General features: G+C 39.9%; 1 protein-coding gene across 4 annotated transcripts in view; it reads left to right on the top strand.

Moving 5' to 3' along the window:
* Window positions 1–20,100, top strand: part of Emcn (endomucin) — a 93,069-nt gene extending 72,969 nt beyond the window's left edge. For all 4 annotated transcript variants that reach the window (XM_013121900.3, XM_013121899.3, XM_013121898.3 and 1 more), the window contains 4 exons: window positions 2,255–2,279; window positions 2,970–3,031; window positions 14,183–14,256; window positions 19,575–20,100. In XM_013121900.3, coding sequence (XP_012977354.1) covers window positions 2,255–2,279; window positions 2,970–3,031; window positions 14,183–14,217 — 122 coding nt within the window. In that variant the 3' untranslated portion in view covers window positions 14,218–14,256; window positions 19,575–20,100. The remainder of the gene's footprint in view (window positions 1–2,254; window positions 2,280–2,969; window positions 3,032–14,182; window positions 14,257–19,574) is intronic.
* The last annotated feature ends 389 nt before the right edge of the window (window positions 20,101–20,489 follow it).

Here is a 20,489-nt window from a genome sequence, read left to right as displayed (position 1 = left end):
TGCCTGCCATATATCAGTAGACTCGGGCTGACTTGTTGGAGCCCATTCCCAATGGCGGGATGCCATGCTCAGTCTTAATTCATGGGATTGGGGCCTGACCTTGCCCCAACCTATTTTGTCAGACTACGTTGACTTCTCATGGGAGTACTTACCCCCAAGGAGAAATAGACTGGGAGTGGGCTAGGGGTGGAGGTGAATAGGAATAGAATGGGGGGGGGAGGAAGGAAGAACTGTGGTTGAAATGAAAAATGAAATCAAAATTTTAACAAATGGAAAAAAGATAAAGTTTTAAAATGGCCAGTGAAACAGATCTTCCCTTTAGTTTCATTCTGTTTCACTAACAAAATATTACCTAAGCCTCTTAAGCTATTAAGAAGGTAAGAGGTACTTATTTTTATACTGCTTATAAGCTGCATGATTACTTTCTTACCCCAGGACACTAATGAATTCGGTTTAGGCCAGTCACTGACTGTGCATCTTCCCAGACAGTTGGAACAGATCTTCACAGCCAAAGGAAGTTAGCAGACCAAAACAGTGGCATTCAATTGAGCTCTGGGTAGGAAGTAAGGGAAAAAGAAAGAAACAGAAAACAATGTGCTTTCCTGTAGGAGTGAGTGAATGAACCTCATAATGCCTGAAGGATATTTTCTTATCCAGTTTCCAGAGGAAATAGTACTTATAGAAACCAGCTCCCCGCCCCTCACCCGCTTTTAAGCCACCAACCCTGGTTCTATTGGAATACAGTTGAAGCATGTGGGTGTTGAGTCTATGAGATGAATAAAAACTAATATGTTAAATCCACTTATAAAATACTGTGTACTGCAAAAGAATTGTTTAACTGGAAAACTTTGAAAATGCATGAGGTTAAAAGTGACATTTTCTATTAAAGCTGACTCTAAATGAATAAATCCCTATCACTCAAAAGAGTTATTATGGAGATATATGGTGTTCTAAAACCAAGTGTGGAAATTAGATAATCAGCCAGATCTATTTAGTTGCTGTTAGCTTTGTTTCCACACAGAATTTCCAGCATTTTTATCTTTAAATTAGCACCATTAAACACCTGCAGTTAATCACTCTTCAAGTATGTGTGGGGAGACCTCATTACATTTGGAAAATTAATAAGCCCACTCTGCTCTCTGGAAGACAACATGAATCAGAAGTTGGAGATTAAGCTTATCTGAATAATGGTAGCCATAGACTGAGCTTTAACACAAGCATATAGGCAAATTGTGGCAAACATCTATCTGCTAATTAACCCACTGTTACCATTCTCTAAGTAAAAATGCTAAAACATGCATTCAGATATTAGCAGCTCATTGTGAAGGGGGGCTGTGAATATCACAAATAATATTGCATTTGGCACTTGTGGTAATAAAAGCACACTGCTGGACCCTGCTGATGGAGAAAGATATAGTTAGACATCATTAGTGAGCTGCAAGGGGTACAATGGGCTAATCTTACACAATTAGAGATCTAGTTGGATGTCTTAGGTTTGGCAACATAAATAGAAAAAGCCTAAATATTAATGTTATTCAAGGTCTTTATAAAAATAATAACACTCAAAGGCAGAAGAGATACACTCAAGAGGCCCATTCCAATGATGAGCTAGGTTAGATAGGAAAAGAAACTGCCACAGGGGCCAAATGGAATGGAATATTATCATGAGCAAACAGAGCAGTGAAACAGCTTAATACTTGCTTCAGGAAGGCCATGAGCGTACAAGATGAACCATTCTCACCGTGAACCCAAGAGGCTTCTATCAGACACTTGGGAAGCTAGCCGCCTCAGTGGCACTTGGAAGACCATTCTTAGGAGACTGAATCATGGGGACACAACCCAACAGGAAGCATGTCTCTACTCTCACTCACCACAAATATAGTGATTTGTCTCTCAAGAAAGAGTAATGTGTAAAGGAAAACTGGAAAGTCCATTCTCTGGTTGAAAAAGGCAGCTGCTACTTTGAGAAGAAGTTTCTCAAAGATATCAAATATATGGATGTTTCTAGTGTCCATGTGAGAGACAGCCCTAGATGGTACATTCTCAAAGTAATGTGAAGCTATCTGATAAAAATTAACCCAGGAACCAAGTTCCTTGTAGTTTGTTTAACAAGGACTGCACCGTATCAGGGTGTGTTAATTACATCAGAGGGAATGTCTGTGGGTACCCAGCAAAATTAAAAGGGGTTCTAGAAAGAGTTTTAGCAGAAAGCAGCTCAGGTCTGACATTTAATAATAAGTGTCTTCTCTTCCAGGCACTCCGGAAAGTGGGAATGATCAGTAAGTCGGGCTGTTTCACTGCCTTTTCTTCCCCAGAACTTTCAATCCTGTCATCTGCATAGAGAAAAAGTTTCAACTTTTCTTTGTTAGCCTGAATTGTACCCTTCATTTATAGTAGTGTTTTTTTATTTCACTAAATTGTAACTGTTATAGAAATAATGACTCTTGACTGCTTACCCTTCTTACTTACAAGTGGAGGCTCTCGGGGTGTCTCAGGGAAGCAGCTAGGTTTTGTAAACGGAACCTGGAAAACAATATGGGACACTCTCTTTAAAATGGTTGATTCAGACACTCCCAATATTGAGATTTAATGAAAAATGAAAGTCCCTGGACCTCACTGTACCATCAGAAAGATCACAAATGTTTCTGAGTCTTCTACCTCATAACTCAAAACTGGACACATGGGCAATTTAGAAATGGTGGCATTCATTTCCTCCATGTAAGTGATGTTTAACTAAACTGATGATCACTACTGACAGTGATGGAACCTGCCATCTTTCTTCAGAAACTACTGGAAAAAGCTCCACCATAAGCCTGTGTTTGTAGAGAAGGGACTTGGAGTTTGATTTGGAATCTTATACAAAAAAGGTTTTGCCTGTGCCTTTATTGACTCTGGGTCAAATCTGTTTCCTTGTGTGGACACCCTGCACATGACTGTGGTGCTAACTGAAGTGTTTCTATGTCCCACAGGCCTCAGTCTGATAAAGAGAGTGTGAAGCTGCTCACTGTTAAAACAATCTCGCATGAATCTGGTAAGTTCCTATTTGGCTAGAAGACACGTGGTTAGACGGCAATCTAAATACAGCATTGGGTTTTAGTCCCATGAAACACAACCCAAAGCAGAACTTCTTAGGAAATAGTTCAGCTGTAGCTCTTGATAGATGCAAATCCCTGCTATGAAGAGGAGGTCATCCTTAAAATGTTATTTTCATAAGTTGGAGCCTTGGGCATTACATTATTTGGGTTGCTTTTGGTAGATGTATAGCATCCAATCTAATGAATGGGTTGTGACTAGAATACTTTAACTCTTCTGCAGAAATGGCCAGAAGACCAGGAAGTTTTACAGGGTTTCAAAAGTCATTTCTGATGTTTTGTTTCATTTGGGGGCCAGGGATGTGTGTGTGTCTATGTAGTCAATTGGAGTCATGATTTGTCAATTAAAATGTAAAAAATGGTCTACATTATTTCACACAGTCTTGACTAACCTTCCCAAGAAACATAAAATTTCCTATTGGTATAATCTACATTTTTGCTTTTAATTCCCTATCCATATTTTACTCAATTTGAAATGTAAAATTATTGCAAAATGCAGATGTGATTTGTTTTAGATGTGTTTGTGTCAAGATCAATATCAAATAAGATGAAAATTTGCTCTGAAAAATTAGTGTTTATTTTGTTTGCTTCAAATAGACTGGTATCTAAAGCATTGATAACACCAAGCAGAGAAATTAAAAACAACTTCTAAGTTTTAAAAAGTAGTCCATATAGCTCTAATTTAAATAACAAATTACATAATTCCAGAGTAAATGTGTTATATCCAATGAACACTAGAGTGAAGAGCTATGTAATAAACATTTTCAGTAGTTAAAAACAATTTGGCAAAGCAACAGGCTCTAAGTAATATCTTAAACCAAAAGCAAGATATCAAAAGTTCAGTGTTGCTTCAGTGACAGGCCAGATACTCCAAGCAGAATAAAGTATCATAGAAAAGCATAGGACTAGAAGTGCCAGGTACCCCAACATTAACACAGATGTGAGGTGCCTTAATCCTCTCTCGTCTCTCTGTCTCCCTTTCTCTCCTTACTGCAAATGGAACCCAGAGCCATGCTAAGCAAGTGCTCTCCCTTTAATAATATTCTCATTCCACCATTTTTCATTTAAGAGAAATCTGGTTTTTATTCTTGAATCTTTAATATTCTTCAGTGTATGTGTTCTATGTGCACTCTATTTCTCTCTTAGGACTAACCCAATATAATGGGGCAAAACAACAAAGCCCACAGATAAAGTAATGTAAATCTATGCCTAGGATTTTCCTGGATACTCACCAGCAATAACTATATAGCCAAACTTGTTCTACTGGATCAAAGAAAGGAGTGGGAAATTGAGTATGCCACTTAAATGTGCGTTGGTTAGTGCATGAGAGAGCCTGAACATGATAATGCCATTAATTATGAGAAATTCTCAAGAGTCTGCTTGTGTTGGGCCAAGAAACACCACAATGACTCCATGTGCTGTCCTGCATTCCTTGGGAGGTTAAACAAATTACTACTGTCTCCTCGGCTCTGGAGCCATGGGAATGAGGTGTTGTGCAGGAACTCCAAGTGATATCCACAAAGAACTGGCTGTAACAAAGATCAGTTGAAGTTCTCTACCACCCATTTCTAGGAAAATGACACCTCTCACAAGGATTAGAGGTTTCTCAAGAGAACTCCGCGGCCCACACACACCCAAATATCCATACCTGAAACTTTCTTGAGTTCTGTTTGTAAACTGAATAGCAGATTCGGCTCTCTCACACTTGGATGGTACTTGCAACAAGTGAAGTTGACCATGTGAGTAGATGATCCTGAACTTTACAAGTTCCCCTTTCCTTCCTACATCAGTTGTTAGGACCCAGATTTAAGGCAGAAATATTATCTTGGAAACATTAAGAGGTATTCTGTGGTACTTTCATTCCTTCCTAGTTAGATTTGAGAACCATACTACTTTCAAAATTAGTTCAAAGACCAATCCAGCTGATTACCATTGTAAAATGCCTGGATGAGATAGAAATTGGTGGTTCACAATAGATCTTAATAGCCTAGAATTAAGAAGCTAAATATAATGACCTCCAAATTGTCCTTAGACTACAGAATTCTGGTTAAAGTCTATTGTGAACAGGACTTAGTGACTTCAATGTTCCAACCAAATGTATTCTCATTGCTCTTCAAATTTATTCAAATATATCTTGTTCATAAAATCTTTCTCACCACACTTGTAAGAAATTTCATTTTTGAAATTATTTTACATATTTTATAAAATATTTATATATTTTATTGTATACATATATACACATACACACACATAAATTTTTGAAGAGAATCCTCAAAACCATTATAAGTTTTAATAGTGCCTCTAAACATTATAAATTTATAATACTGTACAATTTTTTAATTAATATTTTTTATTTAGGTTAGAAACAATCTTGTTTCACAGGTCAATCCCAGCTCCCTCTCCCTTCCCTCCTCCTCCACCCTCCCCACCAGGTCCCCCAGTCCCCAAGAAGGGTGAGGCCCTCTACAGTGGATCTCCAGTGACTGTTATTTCATCCAGGGCAGGGCCTAGACCCTCCCCAAGAGTCGCTCCTGAGAGAGACTCCCACATTGTGGCATGGGCACTCAAAGTCTATTTGTAAGCCAGGGTTAAGTACTACCCATGGCCCCATAGATTACCTAGGCCTCCTCACTGACACCAACATTCAGGGGATCTGGGTCAGTCCCATGATTTCCACACAGCCATCAATCTGGAGACCAAGAGCTCCCCCTTGTTCAGGTCAACAGTTTCTATGGGTTAAACCAGGCCAATCTTAACTCTTTTGCCCATCAGTTCTTTCTTTCTGACACTGAATTCCAGGAGTTCATGTCTAAAATTCATGTCCATAAATGAGTGAGTGCATACCATGTTTCTCTTTTTGTGACTGGGTTACCTCACTCAGGATGTTTTTTTTTTCCTAATGCCATCCATTTGCCTGCAAATTTCAAGATTCCATTGTTTTTCCCCACTGAATTTTACTCCATTGTGTGAATGTACCACATTTTCTCTATCCACTCTTCAGTTAAGGGGCATCTAGGTTGCTTCCAGGTTCTGGCTATTACAAATAATGCTGCTATAAACATAGTTGAACAGATGTCCTTGTTGTATGAATGTGCATCTTTTGGGTATATGCCTAAGAGTGGAATTGCTGGGTCTTGTGGTAGACTGATTCCTATTTTCCTGAGGAATCTCCATACTGATTTCCAAAGTGGCTATACGAGTTGGCACTCCCACCAGCAGTGTTGGAGTGTTCCCCTTTCTCCACATCCTCTCCAGCATAAACTGTCATTGGAGTTTTTGATTTTAGCCATTCTGATAGGAGTTGTTTTGATTTGCATTTCCCTGATGGCAAGGGATGTTGAGTACTTTCTCAAGTGTCTCACAGCCATTTTAGACTCCTCTACTGAGAATTCTCTATTTACATTTTTTGGTTGTATCTTTGGTGTTTGGAGACTCGCTTCTTGAATTCTTTGTAAATTTTGGAGATCAGCCCTTTGTCAGATGTGGGGTTAGTGAATATCTTTTCCCAATCTGTGGGGTGCCTTTTTTGTCTTGCTAACTGTGTCTTTTGCCTTACAGAAGCTTCTCAGTTTCAGGAGGTCCCATTTATTAATTGTTGTTCTCAGTGTCTGTGCTACTGGAGTTATGTTCAGGAAGAAGACTTCTATACCAATTTGTTCAAGGGTGTGCCCCACTTTCTCTTCTAACAGATTCAGCGTGTCTGGATTTATGTTGAGGTCTTTGATCGATTTAGACTTAATTTTTGTGCATGGCGATAGACATGGATCTATCCACAATCTTCTATATGCCAACATCCAGTTATGCCAGCACCATTTGAAGATACTTTCTTTTTTCCATTGTATATTTTTAGCTTCTTTTTCGAAAATCAGATGGTCATATATGTATGGGTTAATATCAGGGTGTTCATTGGTCTACCTGTCTATTTTTGTGGCAATACCAAGCTGTTTTCAGCTTGAAGTCAGGGATGGTGATGCCTCCAGATGTTGCTTTGTTGAATAAGGTTGGTTTGGCTATCCTGGGTCTTTTGTTTTTCCATATAAAGTTGATTATTGTACTTTAAAGGTCTGTGAAGAATTGTGCTGGGATTTTAATGGGGATTGCGTTAAATCTGTATATTGCTTTCGGTAAGATTGTCATTTTTACTATTTTAATCCTACCTATCCAAGAGCATGGGAGATTTTTACACCTTCTGGTGTCTTCTTTAATTTCTTTCTTTAAAGACTCAAAGTTCTTGCTATACAGGTTTTTCACTTGTTTGGTTAGCGTTACCCTAAGGTATTTTATATTGTTTGTGGAAATTGTAAAGGGCGATGTTTCTCTGATTTCTTTCTTAGCCCTTTGATCATCTGTATATAGTAGGGCTACTTATTTTCTTGAGCTGATCTTGTATCCTGCCACTTTGCTGAAAGTATTTATCAGCTGCAGGAGTTCCCTGGTAGAGTTTTTTTGGATCGCTTATGTAAACTATCATATCATCTGCAAATAATGAAAGTTTGACCTCGTCTTTTCAAATTTGTATCCCCTTGACCTCCTTTTGTTGTCATATTGCTCTAACTAGAACTTCAAGTACAATATTGAAGATATATGGAGAGAGTGGATAGCTTTGTCTTGCTCCTGATCTTAGAGGAATTGCGTTGAGTTTCTGTCCATTTAGTTTGATGTTGGCTGTTGGTTTGCTGCATATAGCTTTTATTATGTTGAGGTAAGTTCCTGTTATCCCAGATCTCTCCAAGACCTTTATCATGAAGGGCTGTTGGATTTTGTCAAAGGCTTTTCCAGCATCCAGTAAAATGATCATGTGATTTCTGCTTCTCATCTTGTTTATACGGTGGATTACATTGATATGTTTTTGTATGCTGAACCATCCTTGCATCCCTAGAATGAAGCCTACTTGATCATGGTGGATGACTTTTCTGATATGTTCTTGGATCCAATTTGCCAGTATCAATAGAGTATTTTTGCATCAATGTTCATAAGGGATATTGGCCTGAAGTTCTCTTTCTTAGTTGTGTCTTTGTGCGGCTTGGGTATCAAGGTTGTTGAAGCCTCGTAGAAAGAGTTTAGCAAAGACCCTTCTGAATCTATTGCGTGAAATACTTTGAGAAGAAGTATTTGGTATAAGCTGTTCTTTGAATTTCTGGTAGAGTTCTGCACTGAGGCTATCTGACCCTGGGCTTTTTTGATTGGGAGACTTTTGATGACTACTTCTATTTCCTTAGGGGTTATAGGCCTATTTAAATTCCTTATCTTCTCTTGATTTAATTTTGGCAAGTGATAACTATCCAGAAAATAGTCTATTTCTTTTAGATTTTGTGGAGTGCAGGTTTTCAAAGTATGACCTGATGATTCTCTGGATTTCCTCAGTGTCTGTGGTTATGTCCCCCTTTTCTTTTCTGATTTTGTCAATTTGCATGTTCACAATTGTTAATTTGCATGTTTGGTAAGTTTTGTCTATCTTGATTTTCTCAAAGAACCAACTCCTCTTTATATTGATTATTTGTATTGTTTACCTAGTTTCTGCTTTATTGATTTCAGCCCTCAATTTGATTATTTCCTGGCATCTACTCCTCCTGGGTTAATTTGTTTCTTTGTGTTCTAGAGCTTTCAGTTGTGCTGTTAATTCTCTACTGTAACTATTTGCCAGTTTCTTCATGTGGGTACTTAGTGCTATGAACTTCCCTCTTAGCACTGCTTTCAAAGTGTTGCATAAGTTTGAGTATGTTATGTCATCATTCTCATTGAATTCTAGGAAATCTTTAATTTCTTTTTTTATTTCTTCATTGGCCCAGGAATGGTGCAATTGTGCATTATTCAAGTTCCATGATTTTGTAGGGTTTCTGCAATTTGCGTTGTTGTTGAATTCTAATTTTAACGCATGGTGGTCTGATAAGGTACATGGAGTTATTCCAATTTTTTGTACCTGTTGAGGTCTGATGTGTTCCCAAGCATGTGGTTGATTTTTGAGAAGGTTCTATGTGGCTCTGAGAAGACGGTATATTCTTTTTTTTTTTTTTTTTTTTTTTTTTTTGTTTTACGAGACAGGGTTTCTCTGTATTGTTTTGGAGGCTGTCGGTCCAGCCCAGCCTCGAACTCACAGAGATCCGCCTGCCTCTGCCTCCCAAGTGCTGGGATTAAAGGTGTGTACCACCACCGCCCGGCCAGTATATTCTTTTTTATTTGGGTGGAATGTTCTATAGATGTCTGTTAATCCCAATTGAGTCATAACTTCTATTAGTTCCTTTGCTTCTTTATTAAGTTTCTGTCTGATAGTCCTGTCTAGAGGTGAGAGTGGGATGTTGAAGTCTCCCACTATAAGTGTGTGGGGCTTTATATGTGATTTGAGTTTTAGTAATGTTTCTTTTATGAACGTGGTTGTCTTTGTATTTGGGGCATAGATGTTCAAAATTTAAACTTCATCTTGGTGGATTTCTCCTGTGATGAGTATGAAGTGCCCTCCTTCATCTCTTTTGATTGATTTTATTTTAAAATCTAATTTGTTAGATATTAGGATTGCCTCCCCCGCTTGTCTTGGTGCTGAGATGTGTTTCTTGTATGCAGCAGAAGGATGGGTTCTATCTTCGAATCCATTCTGTTAGCCTGTGTCTCTTTATGGTCGAGTTAAGACCATTAATATTGAGGGATATTAATAACCATTGATTGCTCATTGTTGTTTGTTTTGGAATAGTTGATGGTGGTGGAATTATATGTGGAATTCCACCTCTTTTCTTTTGGCTGTTGGTAAGGTGGGATTATCTATTGCCTATGTTTTTCTGGTTGTAGTTAACTCCCTTGAGTTGGGGTTTTCCTTCCAGAACTTTCTGTAGGGCTGGGTTAGTGAATATGTATTGTTTAAATCTGGATTTGTCATGGAATATCTTGTTTTCTCCATCTATAGTGATTGAAAGCTTTGCTGGATGTAGCAGTCTGGGCTGGCAGCCGTGGTCTCTTAGTGTTGGTAGAATATCTATCCAGGACCTTCTGGCATTCAGAGTTTCCATGGAGAAGTCAGATTTAATTCTGATAGGTTTACCTTTGTATGTTATTTGGCCTTTTTCCTTTGCTGCTCTTAATAGTCTTTCTTTATTCTGTATGTTCGGGGTTTTTACTATTATGTCACGAAGGGATTTCCTTTTGTGGTCCACTCTATTTGGTGTTCTGTAGGCTTCTTGTACTTTCATTGGCATTTCTTTCTTAATTTGGGAAAGTTTTCTTCTATTATTTTGTTGAATGTTTTCTTCCCCTTTGAGGTGGATTTCTTCACCTTCTTCTATACCTATTATTCTTAGGTTTGGTCTTTTCATGGTGTCCAATATTTACTGGATATTTTGTGTTAGGGATTTGTTGGACTTAAAATTTTGTTTGGTTGATGAATCTATTTCCCCTAGTGTATCTTCAACACCTGACTTTTTGTCTTCCATCTCTTATATTCTGTTGGTTATGCTTGTATCTGTAGTACCTGACCATTTGCCCAGCTTTTCTGTTTCCAGCATTCCTTCAGATTGTGGGTTTTCTTTATTTCAAACCCTTGCAATGTTTGAATTGTTTCTTGTAATTTTTACTTTGCCTTTTCCTCTCTTTCATGCATTTGTTGAAGTTTTTGGTTTGTCTTTTCTTCCATTTCTTGCATTTTTTGCATTTTTTGGATTGTTTTTTTCCTCCATTTCTTGTATTTTTGGTTTGTTTTTTCTTCCATGTCTTTAAGGGATTTTCTCATATCTTCTTTGAGGGCCTCTATCATTTTCATGAAGTTGTTTTTAAGGTCTTTCTCATCTGCTTCTTCTGCAATAGGATGTTCAAGTCTTACGAGTATAGATTCTCTAGTTTCTGGTGGTGTCATATTGGTTTTTCTGTTGGTGGGTGTGTTTTTGTATTGTCTCCTTCTCATCATTTATTCCTGTGGGTACAGAAGTAGTCTCTTCCTACCCTGTAGGTATGTGACCATGGTTCCTTTCCAGTGGGTGGGAGCAAGTCCAATACCCTGATGGTTTTCCTCTTGCATGGATGGAAGCCATCCTAGTATGGGGACCTTGGAAAACTCTGGGTAGACTGGACCCTCACCTCACCTGTCCCTTGGGTGGAGAATGGGACTTGGAAGCTGGCAGTCTCTGGGCGGGCTGAATCCCGTCGGGCTGGGATCCGGATCTGCTGTGCACAGTCCTCAGGTCTCCCGTGTTTCTCCAATACTGTACAATTTAACACCCAGTCTTAAGTGTTAGCTCTGTTTTTCTACCATTACCCATATAATCATCTCAAAAAACTTAAATAAAAAATCATCTGATAAAGGAGACATCCAGCCACTCACAAACCTTAGCTGAAGATTGCTGCAGCTTTTATTTCCCTCTAAAGCATACAGTGTCAATTAATATGCATAAGTGAGAACACAATGAAATTGGAGTTTCAGGAACCATACATGGTTCAGGGAACAACCATTGGCTCACTATAGAATCTCAGGAATTTTATCTCAAAGTAAATTATGTTATTACAGAAGACAATAAACAAATGTTTCCAAGAAAGGAAAAGAAAAAAAATCTTTAAAACATCATACTTTCAAGGAAAATTCCAGCATATGCTAAATTTGTTTTGTTTTGTTTCCAGATTCTTCTGGATTGTGATTAAATTTCTTGTCATTTCCCCAATTTTAACAGATTCTTATCTCCAAACCCCCTTCCTCTGGTTGGGTCACCATGCTCATCTACTTGTCCTCCCTGATTCCGTTAGATATGTTCTTCCTTAGGCAGTCTGCTGCTGACAGTATAGTCCATGCATGCTTAAAGGTGTATCTCATCTTCATTGAAAAGGAAAAGTGTGCTACTGTGGAAGAAACTTGTGCTTTCAGAAGAATGACACTTTTGTAGGAAGTCTGGTCAACTTAACACCAAGACTAGACAAGGCTACAAGAAATTTGAAGAAAATATTAGACCACATAATGCATAATATAAAATACAAAAGATACATAACATAAAAAATTTAAATCACAGTTAAGCACACACTTGACACACCCACTGTTGGTGTTTGGCATCTTATTGCCTTCCAACTGTTCCTTATCCCCTGTATATGTAGATGTGTTCTTTGTTTTGTCACAGTAGCTGTTTTCTGTTGCTGTGATATGTATCGCTACCAAAAACAACTTAAAATAAGAAAGGCTTTATTTTTTTGTCTTATGTTCCAGAAGGACAGAGTCCTTAATGGTGGGAAAGGCAGGAACAGGACGCTGACCACATTTTCAATGCCAGAGAGCAAAAAGCATAGCAAAGCTGCAGAGCCTCAAAGTCCATCCCCAGTGACGTGCTCCCCCCAGCAAGGTTCCAACTCCACCTCCCTAACCCCTGAAACAGTGCTCAAAGTCCATCCCCAGTGACGTGCTCCCCCAGCAAGGTTCCAACTCCACCTCCCTAACCCCTGAAACAGTGCTCAAAGTCCATCCCCAGTGACGTGCTCCCCCAGCAAGGTTCCAACTCCACCTCCCTAACCCCTGAAACAGTGCTCAAAGTCCATCCCCAGTGACGTGCTCCCCCAGCAAGGTTCCAACTCCACCTCCCTAACCCCTGAAACAGTGCTCAAAGTCCATCCCCAGTGACGTGCTCCCCAGCAAGGTTCCAACTCCACCTCCCTAACCCCTGAAACAGTGCTCAAAGTCCATCCCCAGTGACGTGCTCCCCCAGCAAGGTTCCAACTCCACCTCCCTAACTCCTGAAACAGTGCTCAAAGTCCATCCCCAGTGACGTGCTCCCCCAGCAAGGTTCCAACTCCACCTCCCTAATTCCTGAAACAGTGCTCAAAGTCCATCCCCAGTGACGTGCTCCCCCAGCAAGGTTCCAACTCCACCTCCCTAATTCCTGAAACAGTGCTCCCAGGTGGAGACCAAGTGTTCAAACACGTGAGTCCATGAGGGACATTCCTTATTCAAATCCTTACACACAGATATCATTATTATAATAACTGTTACAAAACAAGGATACTGTTGAGTTTTTCTCACATTGTCCATTTCTGACTGGACAGAACTTGAGGTAAACTATTTAGAATTGTAATGAACTCTCATGTAATTATTCCCTTTATGTAATTTCTGTCAGGTAGAAGGGGTTAAACAAACATGTATTTTCTTTAGTTATTCCTCTACTTCCAGGTCATGGGCTCTAGGTAAGTGACGTGCCTTTGGCAAACTAAACAGGTGCCATCAGACAGTTGGCGTGTGACTGGGGCTGCAAGGAATGGCACACCATGCTCAGCAACTCCTCTAACACAGGACCTAACCAGCACAACTGGAAAGAGTCCTGAGTCTGTCTCCTAGCTCTCTGATACTATTTATTACTGCCACACCTGTGAAGGTAACTGGTGACATAGACACTGTCACCAGAAGACAGCTGTGCTAACCACTGGTAGATAAAGGCTAGAGCAAAGTGATATCGGGTATCCTAACAGATGGAGAATCTTACCACATTGCTCCTGCAGCCAGTGATAGGGGCTGATGCTTGATATTCCCTGAACGGTTCAGGTCAGATTAAGCATGCTAGTCACAAGTTCTGTACCTTGTAAAAACTGCTGGGGACTCTCATCTTTCCACTCTCCAGGTTCACCCTGTTACCTTTGTACTCAACAGCAGAATATCACTGAAATTTTGAGGAATGTCACCTATATGCTTCCTTGAATGTCACTAAGGCATTCCCGTTGACTTACAAATTATTTCCCCAAAGTTCCCACTAAATTATTTAAACAGAAGGACCACCTAATAATTCCTTCTTAATAAAACTGTACTTTAAATATATAGTGTGGGTTTGCCTAGGAAAAGCCACCTCACATAACAGGAGAGTCTGTAATGAACCACCTGGAATCTCCCCTGTTATGTCTCCTGAAACTCTCACCTCCAGGGAGTTAGTCAGCAAGGATCCTTTAGGGTGGAAATATATGATGGCCAAAGAAAGCTCATAAATCTTAACAAATAATTTCCAGGTAATACCAAGAGGCAAACTGTGGCTTTAATGACAATATTCCTGAAAAATTGAACTTTCCTTGAAAAAGAGAAAATCCAGGCAACTTTATTTTCATCTTTCATTTCTCTGAGCACATAGATCAAACCTCTCCTCTGTTCTCAGGCGAGCATTCTGCACAGGGAAAAACCAAGAACTGACAGTGTGATGGATCCTTCCTACACCTGGGCAATAAATATGTAAGTTTCCTAATTCCATTCACAGATATACTCATTAATATCTGTTTCCTTAGCCTGCTATACCTCAGATTATTTTATAGACTTTTAAACCCTGAACATTTAATGGTTGGTGTCAATGAGAACATCATTGACTATTTGTCTAAAAACAAACTATAAGAAAAGGTACCAGAAAAAAATTATTTCTGTCTTGACTGTAGAACATTCTTCCAGAGTCCCTCCCCATCTACCTAAGAATGAAACAGTTCTCTCTCCCTGCTTGTGGAGATGTTCCCTTGGCATACAGTCCTCCTGCACCTGAGTTAGACAAGGTTCCATAGTGTAATGACAAGTCATAGGACTCAGGAACAATGCTGACAGACCTGTAGTTTATTGCAGTGAGGGACACCATACAGAAGTTGCATGGGATTAAAGATGTACTTTTCTGCTATAGGCTGACTCAGAGCTGGTGGTCCAGCCTCATAGAAGACCCAAGCCTTCCTGCCATAGGGACCACATCCAATAATCTTCCTGCCATAGGGACCACACCCAATCATCTTCCTGCAATAGGGACTACACCCAATCATCTTCCTGCCATGGTAACCACACCCAGTCATCTTCCTGCCATAGGGACCACATCCAGAGGCACTTTCTCTCTAGAGCTAGGAACCACAGGTATAAGCACAAAGCTGTCCAAACAGAATAACCAAAACTGCAGTCTCAGTTAAGGTTTCTTAATTCTCTACTAAACATGATGACTTGTTTTTGCTATAAGACCACCTGAGGAACACAGCCTCCCCTATGGTCAAGGACATTAGATAGAAATGATAAATCTCACGCTGCAATAATTGTTAATCCAAAAGCAATGGAGGTCCTCAAAAGCATTAGTTACATGTGAACTTTTGATCAACATGCTCCTGGCCTGGATCGGAAAGCAGTGCATTGCAGGGGCCTTCCTTATCTTCTGTCAAGACTGTTCTGCAATTGATCCATGTGAATTCGCCTTTGGCTTTCTGAGGAGCAGAATCTGATGTTGATTCAGTTCTTGTAAGAAACACCAATTAAATGATGTTGCAGGTAATGTTTGGTAGTTTATAGAATATATAGAAAAATTTATCCTTCTGAATAAACAATAAAAAGCAAAGAACCAATAAACATATTTTAATTTGGCACTGGCCTGGTCAAGATGGTCATCACTGTGAGTAGTGTGTCTGAGGTGAGCAGTGTCACATTCAGTGCACTGCTGTGTCTACCATCCAGCTATTAATATGGTAGTTTAACAGACACTTACTTGTCTGATGAGTACAGCTGGGTGATGTCCAAGCTTTCTTCTTCAAGAGCAGAAAACAATGGCAGAGATGCCTATCAGATGCAGGCACTGGCCTCTACCCTGCTTTCAGGGTGTTCTGCAGTGAGAGGAATCGAGGGTTTTATCCTTCCCTTTGGAATGGTCACTTCTAGAGCCCAGTTGGAGGATCTGGGTGTGGTAACATGTGAATCAACATTAATGTAAAGAAAGTTTCCTTGCAAGACAGCTGTAGTTTCCTTTCAACTCAGTACCTAGTAAAGGGGTGTTTTCATATTTGCAAAGTACTCAAACTGCGGAAGCCAATTTTCCAGCTTGGATAAAGGCAAGAAAGAGAATAATAGATTGTCTGGTTCAAGTAGGTTTAATAAAAGAAAGTATTTTCTAAGCTGGGGATGTATTGCATTCAGTGAAGTGCCTGCTTGCCATGCATAAGGCCTCAGGTGCCATCTCCATCACTATATAAAAACCGTACAAGGTACACAGCACTGGAGATTACGGACAGGAAGATCTGAAGTTCAAAGTCATGCTACATGGTAAGTTTGAGGCCAGAGTGCTCTACATGAGGTTCTGCCTCAAATATATAGGGGGGGTTAGATGATAGGTAGATAGATAGATATAGACAGACAGACAGACAGACAGACAGACAGAGGTCTGTCAGCTTTGTCCCTGTGTCCTGTGAGTTGTCATTACACTATGCAATCTTTCCTAACCCAGGTGCAGGAAGACTGCATTCACAAGGAAGTATCACCCAAAGAAGGAAGAGTGAACTGTGTCATTCCTTATGCAGCTGGGGAGGACTTAAGTCAGGGAGAGATTTGGGGTGGGGAGATTATCCAACCCCCATTCAGCAGCAGGCCTCAACCCTACACAAAGAACTGTAGGCAATTCAGGAACGCTAAGCGTGGGAGAAATAGTCTTTCCCAAGGAAGATCACACCAATTGGTTATCCAATACCAGTCAGGCCTGAAGGCATGCACATGACTCATTTATACAGACTGAGCCAACTGTACTTACATATTCAGTGATTCATATATACTAATATACATATATGATGTATTTAACAACAATTAGTAGGGAAAGAAGCCATGGATTTGAAATAGAGAATAGGATATGGAAGTTTCAGGAGAGAGGAAAAGGAAAGGTCAATGGTGTGATTTTGCAATAATGTTAAGAAATGGAAGAAATATGATTTAAAAGTCCAGTCTGGGGAGATGGCTCAGTGTGTTAAGTGCTTCCTGTACCAGGGTCAGAACATCACACTGGATTCCTAGGACCCTTGTAAATGTGTGATGAATGGGGCAATCCCCTTGCAATCTTAGCTCTCAGATGTAGAAATGGAATTCCCCAGAAGCAAGCAAGCTAACTAGCCCTGGGTAAGTTGAGCTCAAGTGAGAAGCTATCCCTCAATACACTAGGGTGATCAAGACAAAGATGATCAATCATGGGCCTCCGCATGTGCCCATTTACATGCCAACATACCTAAACAGATATAACCACACCATGCATAGCATATACATATCATACGCATGCAAAGTATATATTCCTGGACTGTGGTTTCTTGTCTTTGATTTGCAAAGCTAACCAACTCTTGTTGCTCTTCTGAATAATACAGGATTGCATAACCATCTTCTGAAGAATAAAGATCAGAAAGGTGTGGGAAGAAACAACTTTGACATCTGCCAATTGTACCATCTATTTGTGTTACCTTTTCCTTCAACATACATATTTCTGTCACTGTACTTAGAACTTAATAACCAGTGAGTAATTTCTTGGTTGTCAACTCAAAATCAGATATCAATGCAGAGATTTGGAATGAATAGCAATGAGTTCGTCAGAATCAGGGAAGGAAGAGAAGTTGCTGAATCTGTACACAACAACAACGTGCAAACACTCACATTAGAAATGTTCACCTCAAATGAACATTCTAGATATATTTAGTGCCTTCTGTGGCATTGTTGATCATCTACTTTTTTTGTAGGTAATTATGTTTAATGTGAATTGGCAAGGAAGACGGGAATTCCAAGAGACTTTTGAGCTGTGATCTTTGACTTTCGCAAAGTGTTATCTACTGGGAGAATAAAATCTTATGTAAGAAATAGAGAACAATTACAGAAAGATGTTGACTCACCCACTCAGCTATCCTAACACCTGCTATGTTTATAACAATAGGAAGGTTGATAGGGCTCCAGAAAATACTACTCTCACACTGCAGATTTAGTGTCATGTTGGGGTATTACTAGTCAGGGTGCCCTAGAGGAACAGAGCCTATAAAAATGTATGCTTAAAGGGAATTTCTTCCATTAGCATACACAGTGTGGGGCTGGCTATAGCAATGATGGCTGCCTTCACATTTGAGACTGAGAACCCAGTAGTTGTTCAGTCCATAAGGACGAAGACCTCTGCAGTCCCACTCTGGCCCCAAAACCTGGAGGGTTCCTGGAGAGCAACTAGTCTGCAGGCCACATTTGATGCCTAGAGAAGCAGGGCTCTGACATCAGTGAAGGGATGCATCAGTGGCAGCGGCAGCATGCATAAGGCAAGCAGGAGAAAAGCACAGCTTTCTTTCTTAGCCTTCCTCTTATTGTACTGGCTCCAGAGCTGGTACCCCGATTTGGAGTGGCTCTTTCATTTCAAATAAGAGAAAACCCTCACAGGTATCCCTACTGGCTTATCTCTTAGTGACTTGATCCCAGATCCAGTCAGATTGATAACCAAGATAACTTTTCCTCTACAGTTCACTTTGATACCAATTGTGAGAACAGAGATGATTTTATCCTCAAAATACTTGGCACCATACTCAAAAATAGCTATCTGCATCTTTGTAATTGATTTAAAAAGCTTGTTCTTAGCCAGGCAGTGGTGGCATGGGCCTTTAATCCTAGCACTTGGGAGGCAGAGGCAGGCAAATCTCTGTGAGCTCAAGGCCAGCCTGATATACAGAGTTGAGTTTCAGGGTTCCAGGACAACCATGGCTACACAGAGAGACCCTATCTCAAAACACACACACAAAAAATTGTGCTTACTTCTGAATGCCACTATAATCAAAGAATCAGAGCTATGTTATGTCCCATCATGCACATTTTTCTTTACATACTAGTACTCCTTGGTGGGTATAAATGTATCTTGTTATAATTTACTGAATCTATCCTCATATAAGGAGTAACTAGCAAAGGTAGCATGACTGTAGATATACTTTGTTGTCACACAGAACTCCTGCTAAGGCCAGAGTCTTTACTGGTATATGGGTATCACAGGCATTTTTATTCTAGTAGATCATATACTTTGACCATATATATGCCCTATAGTCACCCCCTTTCTCCTCCTCCTTTTCTCTCCTTTCTTCCCTAAGACAGCCTCATTTTTGCTTTTTGTGTTATCTACATAAAATCTAAGGTCCACAGAAAAGAACAGGTATACACGGTGTCTCTTTGATTCTAGCTTATTTCCCTTCATGTGTTTATTCCCATTTCCATCCACTTTCTTGTTCCCTCACCAGGAGATCTCATCTCCCTTCTGCTCTCACAGGTGCTCAACCACCTAGGATGCTCTGGAGAGACATCAAGGATGCCCTCACCTATTTCTACACCCTAAGGCTTAGACTCTAGATTCCACTCCCAGGACTTGGAAGCCATGGTTCTGGGGGTTTTGCTGTGGGGTACTGGTCTAGCTTGTACAGAGTTCAGGGTTCAGTATCTACCACTGTTTAAGAGAAAATCAAGATGTGCCAATTGGCTGCATGTGGGCCGGAAAAAGTAGGAACAGTATTGCTGATGCAACCCACACTTATGGCCTGTGCACTTATATGAGTCAAGACAATAGCAGCAAAGGTGGGATTATGGAATGAGGACCAGGTTGGGAAAGAAAATCATTCAGAATGGCCATGTTGAAGTGTGTGTGACATTCATGTGACCACTATGTATAACAAAAACTTCAGGAAATCACTAATACTTCTTGCCAAGACCTAGTCTTCCTTACTACCACCGAGTTCTTCACTTCCTTGGATCTGAGCTTTGGTTGTTTTCGTTGTCCACAGGTCTAATCTTCAGCTTCTAAGTTCCAAGAGTGGGAAGGAGAGAGCCCTGAGGAACCAGTGCCAATTCACAGCCTCCTCGCCAGTCTACACCAGTTGCCTGTCCCAGCAAAGGAAAGACATGCCACAATCCGACAGAAACATAGAGAGTTCTAGATATCTTCTGTCTGAGATGTAGAAAATCAAATGACTCTAGTTTTCAGGGACATCTCTAGGAAGAACTCTTGTGAACAGTGACCCCTCAGTCCAGGCAGGTGTGCTCCTGGGAGACAAGCCATAGCTGAGTTTAAAGTTTCCAGAGCTTACAGCCTTGATTCGTGGAGACCTGCCTGTCTTCTTTGTGTTATTATATTAGTTAGTGTTAGTATTTATTGTTTCCCATTATGTTAATGCAGGGAGAATTTGCAATTGTGTTATTAGATGTTAAGTAGAAATCATACCATGTTCCTCTGTACAGACAGGTATGTTACTCATGTTTTTATGTGTTACTTTTAATAAATAATGGCTGTACTCAGTACACTAAACATTATGTCGTGACTGTGTGTGGAACTGGCATTGTGTGGTCATAGTTTTGACTAGTTAGATTGGTTTTTAGAATATTAATTACAATTAAAATATGATTTAAAAAACACCTGTAAAAATGCCAGCCAGCAGTAGAGGGAAAGAAATTGCCATTTCCTTGATTTTTCTCATTTGTAATTCATGACTAGAATGCCTGGGTATTTGTGATACCAAAAAGGTAGCTGGATTAGATTTCTTTGATTGATCCATTGGGCTGATACTACCTCTGTGATATTTTTATTTATTTGTTTTTAGAAAACTCACAAGTGGGACAAGCAATCATTACCAAAACTCCAATGTCTAGAAAATCAACATCTCATCAATGCTTAGTTGGGATGTTTTTTACAATGTGTCACA

Source organism: Mesocricetus auratus, unplaced genomic scaffold, assembly GCF_017639785.1.
Source record: "Mesocricetus auratus isolate SY011 unplaced genomic scaffold, BCM_Maur_2.0 Super-Scaffold_100009, whole genome shotgun sequence".
NCBI lineage: Eukaryota > Metazoa > Chordata > Mammalia > Rodentia > Cricetidae > Mesocricetus > Mesocricetus auratus.
This window is presented reverse-complemented; position numbering and strand designations above follow the sequence as displayed.